This window comes from Lactuca saligna, chromosome 5 (assembly GCF_052625555.1).
Source record: "Lactuca saligna cultivar CGN05327 chromosome 5, ASM5262555v1, whole genome shotgun sequence".
NCBI lineage: Eukaryota > Viridiplantae > Streptophyta > Magnoliopsida > Asterales > Asteraceae > Lactuca > Lactuca saligna.
The window spans coordinates 223219610-223228186 of record NC_136421.1 but is presented as its reverse complement, the minus strand read 5'-3'; the positions used below and the strand labels follow the sequence as shown (position 1 = coordinate 223228186).

General features: G+C 32.0%; 1 protein-coding gene across 1 annotated transcript; it reads right to left on the bottom strand.

The window, feature by feature from the left end:
* Nucleotides 1-215: 215 nt before the first annotated feature.
* EDA25 (CCAAT-binding factor) lies at nucleotides 216-4849 on the bottom strand. Its single transcript, XM_078993645.1, has 14 exons — nucleotides 3939-4849; nucleotides 3712-3831; nucleotides 3530-3605; nucleotides 3360-3428; nucleotides 3183-3263; nucleotides 3019-3090; nucleotides 2813-2905; nucleotides 2575-2712; nucleotides 2406-2489; nucleotides 2159-2306; nucleotides 1993-2078; nucleotides 1825-1907; nucleotides 1394-1744; nucleotides 216-1316 (listed from the first exon to the last, which is right to left on the bottom strand). The coding sequence occupies exons 1-14, from the start codon at nucleotides 4718-4720 to the stop codon at nucleotides 440-442; spliced, it is 3060 nt and encodes a 1019-aa protein (XP_078849771.1). The 5' UTR covers nucleotides 4721-4849; the 3' UTR covers nucleotides 216-439.
* Between the last annotated feature and the right edge of the window lie 3728 nt (nucleotides 4850-8577).

Below are 8577 nucleotides of genomic sequence, written 5' to 3'. Positions count from 1 at the left end.
GAAAACGGTTGAGCAAAATGAAGAGTGGGTTTAAGTTTAAGCAGTAGATGGAAAGCTTTTTAATAGAATTGAAACTAAATTAAATATATTGCAAAATCAAATTACATATGATGACATGAACATAACGTGACCAAATTTTGCAAACAGGACGCCATATATACGCTACAAAGGGTTCAATACATGTTTAGCAAATTAAAATTGATCTCAATGATGTTAAAAAAAACTCGCAATACACAAAATGACAACAGTGTGACATTAACCCAATAAAAACAAGAAAAAAGTATATAACCATATTCATCTCTCATAATGGTGACTCGTATACAGATTTTGCTGCTATAGAATCTTAACAAAAATGCTTCTGCTTCTAGTCAATACCATTATTCTACACTAGTGCAACAAATAATACCACAAAAGAACTAAGACAAAAATATGAGAAAGCTTACTCATTGGATGCTTTCTTCTTCCTCTTGGGTTTGGATCCTTTACCCTTCTTAGATTTCTTTTGTTTCTTAGTGTCCTTACCATTATCATCTTCATCATCATCATCATCATCATCATCATCTTCCATCAAATGCTCATAATCTTCAAGACTTGCAAAAGGTGATGCACCAGCCTTCCTTTTCTTCGGTTTAACCTCAAACACATCCTCTTCATCATCACTTCCATCTTCTGCATCCCCAATACCAACATCACCACCTTCATCATCTTCATCACCAATATCTGTTGGAAACTCCATTCCTTCATCATCACTATCACGCCCTACCAAATCCTCATCATCTCCATCAACAATCTCATCCAAATCATCATAATCATACTCCCCATCTGCATTCAAAGCAGAATTAGTCGAATCCAATATAGCTTCAATCTCTTCATTGTCACTCTCATCCTCCATTTCATCTTCTTCTTCCCCATCTTCACCTATCAAGTCCTCTGCCGCCTCATCCTCCGCCCCCTTCTTCTTCTTCTTTTTGGGTTTCTTTGTAGAGTTCATCTTGTTCATGTAAAATCTATGGAACACAACGTCTTCTGGAGCTACATCCATTTCATCCAACTGCAATATATCTGCTCCAATCAATGGCTTGCTCATGTCAAGCTGTTTTGCAGGTTCGATCTGAGAACCACCATGCCAGTTTCTTTCTTTTGGTTTTTTCTCCATGAATTTGTCCAAGAAAGCCACAAGTGAAAGATCATTTAATGGGTTTCCATTGTAGACAATGTTGGCACCTGAGAGAAGGGTTTTTGCCATGGTGGATACTGATGGATGTACATGTGAAGCTAACACCATTAATTCCCACCACCCTACACGCTCTGCATTGCTGTCATATCAAAACAACACCTCAACCTCAATTTTTGTGATCTTTTTAATTGTTTTTTTCTTATATTCAAAAATTACCTGTAAGTAGGTTCTCTATGTCGAGGGTCGTATCCCCCAGGCAATGTTTGTACTTGTGGTTGACTTTTATCATTACCAGATTTCCTTTGACTTTCACGAAGCTTGGTCAAACCTCCAAATCCAAGCAAGTCATCATCTTTATCCAAATCATCATCAGAACTGACTGCTGGAGACCCACCTTGATCCTCTGGCATGTCATTATCATCACCATCATCATCATCATCATCATCGTGAACACCATTGTTGCTAAGAACAGCTTCACCAGAACCACCTGGTTTATCTTGTTCTTCAACTATGTCTTCAAAATGTTCAAGTTCTTCATCAGCCAACTCATTCTGAAGCACCATGTTCCTGTAGAAAAAGAATTAGATAAACAACTTTCTCATGTTTGTTTATCTGAAGACCATGATGTGATCAAAAAGCAGCCTCACCATAGAGGTGGTTTTGATTTAAGAACTTCAGAAAGAAGAAAGATGCAAGCACAAGCATATTGAGGTGGCTGCTGTAAAGAAACCTGTCATTATAGATATTTAATTAGGGGGGTGTGAAAAGAAAAACCATAGGAGTGAAAGGGGTCAGGTGTAAATTTTACTACTTACCTGCAACAAACGTTTTGCAAAGGCAGAAACCCTTTTCAAATTAAGATCGTTTTTCATAGCTCGTAAAAGAAGACCAATGAACATTTCTTCCTGAAAAAGATTTGTACCCATGAAAGTTTGAATGTTAGTAAAAAGATAAAAAAAAATCTAAAACATTAAACTTTACTTGCCTTGGAACTGTTCATTGCAGAAGGAAGTAATAGCTTGGAGTACAAGGCACGATAAAATCTGTCACTAACAACTTGATTTTTTGATGAGATTTTATCAAGAAGCATCAATGCTTGAACTCCAACATTAAAGTTCTTTGAGTGAACCTGCATACCACAAAGTGTAAATAAGTGAGCATATAATAACTTTTAGAAAGAAAAAAAATGATAAAAAAAGTCGGATAACTTGTTTATTTGTAAGCTTACCAGCTGAAAGAGCATTGGAGTCTGGGATTCAACAATGTCATCTGCTTCATTGCTTGCAACAAAAGGGAAAGCCCTATTGACTCCCTGTTAGATAATAAAGATAAGCAACCAAGAAAAACAGAAATAGAAAGTAAACATAAAAAATAGATAGTGAGGATGATATACTAACAGTTAAAAGAGCTGATAATAATCTTGAATCCATTTCCACATGAGGATCTTCATCCTTTTTAGCATCCTTGTCTTGGGGTTTTTTATAATCTTCTTTGCTCTTCTTCTTGGTTTTTCCACCAGCCTCAGATATAAGCACCTAAAACAATATACTTTCAGAACTTATAGCATTATGACCATTAACCTTTTTTTTTTCTTAATTACCAGGTTACATTGAAGAATGATGTTCCATACATTACCTTAAATAAAGCAAAATATACATCCACTAATCGTTTTGCCACTTTTGGCCCATCACCTATGTGACTTAGACGGATTTGGCTCAAAAAATTAACCTGCATATAAAGAGATCGAGTTATATTCATATATTAATTTGATTATCAACAGAATATGAAATTTTGAACAAATTCAATCATTAAAAACATCCAAGAAAGTGCTTGAAACATACACCATGGTACTTGGCTCGCAACACCAAATGAGGTCTGAAAAGAAAGTTATCTACTTCATCAACCACAACTGCCTGTAAAGTTGCAGACATTGGGAAATGTTAGTAAAGATTATGATCAAGAATAGTAAAATTAGGAACATAGAAAAATTATAGGCCCTGTATACCTTCATATTTGGATGATCTGACAAAAGCTTTGACAAGAGATAATCAGCATTAGATGCAGCTTTATTTTCAGGATCCCCTAACTGCAGACAACAAGCTTTGTGAAATATTTCTGTAACCAGAAGAGCTGATAATATAGATTGTTAAAACAGCTTTTCAATAATAAATATCAGGTGAACCTTGTTTACAAGTGCAGAGAGCAATCGGCGCTCTTGTTCTGATTTGCTCTTCAGTAATGCATAAATTGTCTGAAAGCATTATAGAGAAACAGAGTCATTATGTTAATGTTATCGTATAGTATGTTACTAATCAACTTTTGTAAAGAACACAGACATAAAAGTAAACAAACCTTCAATGCTTTATCCTTAAGTGTAGCTAGTACATCTCTAGAAGCTTCTTCAAGTGCAAATATATAGCGCTCATACCTGCATTCGAACATGGAGTCATGAACAGGTAAAGAAAGCTGCAATTAGCAAATAATAGTAGAAAATACAAAAAGGTATACAATAATACAAGGGTCAAGCATTCAACCTCTGTTTTAGGCATTCCTCCCAATGCCAGAATAGTAGAAGCGAATTGCCATCCTTTGAATCTGGAAGATGATTCAAAGGCTGTTGAAAAAGTGTCCTCAGCTTACGATCAGGTAATAGACTGGTATAAAGATGAACACATCAATTAGTGAAGATGGAGAGACAAATCACAAATGAAATACAGATGCTTATTTTAAATGAAGAACCGAATAGTAGGCAGGTGCAAACCTTGATATGAACATTTCTTTCAGTGCTTCAAATCCTGTAAAGGCATAACGTTTACCAACTTTTGAAGTCACCATACTTACAAGTGCATCAATTGACTTGATATTAGCAATTGGATTGTCACCAACAAGAACTGAGAACGCCGATACCTTATCAGTCACAGTCCCGGACCTCTGTGTAGCCAATACCATCTTAATATCGCCACTCTGTCCTCTGGACAACTCGTAATCGTGTACGTACTGCGCCAACAACCTCTCCGCAAGCTCCTTCTTCTTCTCCACCAAAACCTTCCATTCTTCCACGTTCTTAAACTCAACTTTCTTTCTATTCACGCCGCTTCCAATCAGCTTTTCTTCCAGCTCAGCTGCGTCATCGTACCAAACCCCCAAAGAACTTGCCTTTATCAGAGGCAGTTTTGGAAGATTCTTGAATTTATCGAACATTTTTGAATTATCAACAGAGAAGTGTATCTGAGCCTTGGGCTTAGGCTGTGGATTGGGAGGCTCTTCCTTCTCTTTCTTGTTATTGTTTTTAAATTTATCGGTGTTCTTCTTGTTGTTGTCTTTAAATTTTTCATCGTTCTTCTTGATGTCAACTTTAGGATTTTTCTTGATCGGAGCTCGTTTACGGAAATCGGAGTCGTCAAAGCCGGCGGAGGGAACAGATGAAGATAGACCGAGTGAAGAGGCGAAGTTGGCAATTTCTGATTGAAGGAGGTCGGCATCATTGTCTTTGGATACTGTTGTTGCTGGTGAAGATTTCTTCTTCTGCTTTGAAATCGGCATTTTTTCAGGCCAATTACAGGAGAAGGCAGTAGCACCACCAGTGTTGTAAAGAAACCCTTTTAGGTTTTATTTTTAGGGTTTTAGGCCGTTTGAGAGGGTGCAATGCTTGTTCGCGGCTCCAAGTTCGGATACTCTTTTTTTAATTCAAACTTATGTTTGCTCTTAAAATGTCATTTTTAATAAAATAATGCAAAGGAAATATATATATATATATATATATATATATATATATATATTAGGTTTAAACTCGTGGAAATCCACGGGTGATAAATTGAAATATAATTATAGTTTTTAATTTGTAACAAAAAAAAGATATGAAAGTTTAGAAAAAATGAAGAATAGTGATATTAGACAATTATAATATGCGTTTTTCCAGGTGAGTATTCATATAAAATATTTATTTCCTTAATTAAAACAACAAAAGATATATTTTTATTTATTTTTCCAATTTGCATAACTTTTTTTATTGATTTAATAAAGTTGCATACCAAATTGTTAGGCTGTTACGATTTCACCACCTAAAATATGTATATTTGTATTATAATATATTATCTTGTTAGTATTTCATGAATGCAATCAATAACACTGCTTTGAATGCGAAGTTGGATTTAGCTTTGCTATAAGTTTCAATCGATTTTGAAATTGAGTATTGTTCGCATTTGTATGAGTGTAGTCGATGAATCGATAAAGCAAGAACATATGAGTTTTGATTCGCAATTGGATTGATGATTGAGGGATGATTCGTGAAGAAAAACGCGAAGTCAAGGACTGTGAAATTGTTGTTTGCAAGAATTTAAAAACTCGATTGTGGAGTTGTTGATGCTCATTTTGCGAAAGTAAAACAATCGAGTGTTTGCATCTGTGAATCAATTTGAAGTCAATTGGGTTAATATTCGCATATGGGTTCAACATATGAATTTTTGATTTCGCAAGTTTAGAGTTCAAGAACTAAACTGTGTTCGCATCTGGAATGAAAATTTGGTGGTTCGCATTTGATTAATTAGGTTAAAATGCGAAGGTGATTAATGCGAAGGGATGCGAAGGGTGTAAGAATGAAGATGCGAAGTATTTCACAGTAGAATGCGAATTGGGGAAGAAAACAGAAATTTTCAAATATTGTCCCTGGAGTTTCGCATTTTTGGAAATAAATACTCAACTTCGCAAATGGGGGTCATAAAATGATGAAATTGCAGAATTTTTAAAGAGATACACACACATAGACAACCACACATATATTTAGAAAATTAAACTAAAAGATGATAAATTACAGATTATAGCATTGTTCTTTGAGAATAAATTACTAAAAATGGGATATAGTGTAACAGGAACTTCAAAAAGAAATTGATACTTTTTTGTTTATTATATAAACGGTTTGATAAATCAGACGAAATAATCAATTCTTTTGTTTATCATTTAAGTGTAGATGTTACCAAGAAAACAATGAGAAAATTACATATTTACTGATATACCCTTAAGGGTATATAATGAGAAAAAAACTAAAAATCGAAAACTAAACAGAAAAAACCTGTATATTTAACAAAAAAATTAGGATATAAACAGGAAAATCGTAAAGCACTGATTGATTTATATATTTAATTGTATCACTTGCAAACATACTTTTCAAAAACAGATATAAACATATACGTACATATAGACAATAAAACATATATTTAGAAAAATAAACTAAAAGATGATCAATTCCAAAATATAGTATTGTACTTTGAGAGTAGATTCCTAAACATAGGATATAGTGTAACAGGAAGTTTAAAATGAAATTTGTAATTTTTTTGTTTATTATTTAAACGGGTTTGATAAATCACATGAATTGATAATTTGAGTTACTTTTTCAACAGGTTTGTAATTTATATGAATATGATGTTAAAAGAAACCACCAATGTATCAAACTCTTATACATAACAGGTAAAAAAATAGAGGGAAAAGTGATGAAATCGATTAAGAATGTAGATGAAATAGAACATCTAAAAGGTAAAGAGCAATGTAGTTTTGCTGACCTCATGATGAATACGTGACCCTTAAAATCGTATTGACTTCTGAAATTATATTGAAATATATCATATCTTCCTAAACTGATTTCCTGATTTTTTGGGATTGATATAAAATGGAATTTAAATTGATTACCTGATTTATTGGGATTGATTTGATCTTCAATATTCCACCGAATTAAATTTGAAATTTCCTGATTTATATATTTACTGATTGACGATTTATGTTTCCTGATGTGTACAGTTTTATTTTTGAGAATAGAAGGGCGAAGTGGGAACTTCACTTATAATTTTTGAGCGGGAAAATGCAAGAGTGAGTGGCTAAGGGAATGTCAGGTGGCGTTTCTAGTACTGTTTTATTAGTAGAGAAGATATATATATATATATATATATATATATATATATATATATATATATATATATATATATATATGTTCAAGTTCATTTGAAACCATTCTAATTTGGTGATACCGTGAGATCAAATCTAAAAATAATTTTAAAATGCAAAATAAATTGAAAAATCCAAAAATTCTTTTTTTAAATATTATTTTCGAAACTTCAATTAACTAAAAAAAAATAAAAGAAATAGAAAAAAAATCTCGTTTTTTTTTTTTTTTGAAAAATACGTGAAATATTCTAAATACAATATTACACTGACATATTCTAAAAAATAATTTTAAAATGCAAAATAAATGGAAAAATCTAAAAATTCTTTTTTTAAATATTATTTTTGGAACTTGAATTAACTAAAAAAAATTTAAAAAATCCTATTTTTTTTTTAAAAATACGTGAAATCTAAATAGAATATTACACTGTACATATTCTAAAAATAATTTTAAAATGCAAAATAAATTGAAAAATCAAAAAATTCTTTTTTTTTAAATATTATTTTCGGAACTTGAATTAACTAAAAAAAATTAAAAAAATAAAAATAAAAAAAATTAAAAAAAATGTGTCTCACGGTTTCACAAAATTAGGCCGTCTCACATGAACCTAACTCTCTCTCTCTCTCTCTCTCTCTATATATATATATATATATATATATATATATATATATATATATATATATATATATATATATATATATATATATATATATATATATATATTAGGGATTAGGGATGAGCTTTAGAACTGGAACCGGTTTTCCTATATTATAAGAACCGGGAATCGGACCGCCGGTTCTGGTGTCGGTTCCGGTTCCGGTCCCGGTTTTTCGGTTATTTTTCAAAGTAGAACCAATTGAAATACTATAAATTATATGCTATCTTTCGGAGCTTGTAAATGATTTAATATTTAACTAAATTATGACTTTTTACATTCTAAACTGAAGTACAAACACTAAATTACATGATGAAAAAAGAATCAAGTAATTCCGACTTCATATGAGTGAGTTATACGCATTTTAAAAGCGGTGACAGATTCCAAAAAAAATAAAAAATGTTGAAACAGAAAAAACACAGCATTGATATGTTGTCTTCCGGGGTATATAACTGATTCAATAAATAACCAAAATATGTGTTTTTATATTCTAAAATGAACTACAAACACCAAATTACATGCTGGAAAAATAATTAAGTAATTCCGACGTTATATGAATGAGTTATACACATTTAAAAAATGGGACAAATTTCAAAAAAAACAAAAAAATAATGTTGAAATAAAAAAATAAAAATAAAAACGCAGCATCGATATGCTTTCCTTCGGGGCATGTGTCTGATTCAATATCTAACCAAAACATATGTTTGTACCGTCAAAAATGAATTACAAACTCCAAATTACATGTTGGAAAAAAAATCAAATAATTCCGACTTCATATGAGTGAATTATGCGCATTTTAAAAAATGAAAAAAA

Bases quoted from the DNA above. Each gene is read 5' to 3' on its own strand.
- EDA25 (XM_078993645.1), bottom strand. From the start codon at position 4,720: ATGCCGATTTCAAAGCAGAAGAAGAAATCTTCACCAGCAACAACAGTA. The intron at 3,091-3,182 runs GTATACAGGGCC...GCAACTTTACAG, and splicing joins CAGATCATCCAAATATGAAG to GCAGTTGTGGTTGATGAAGT. The intron at 2,079-2,158 runs GTAAAGTTTAAT...TTTTTCAGGAAG, and splicing joins AATGAACAGTTCCAAGGCAA to AAATGTTCATTGGTCTTCTT.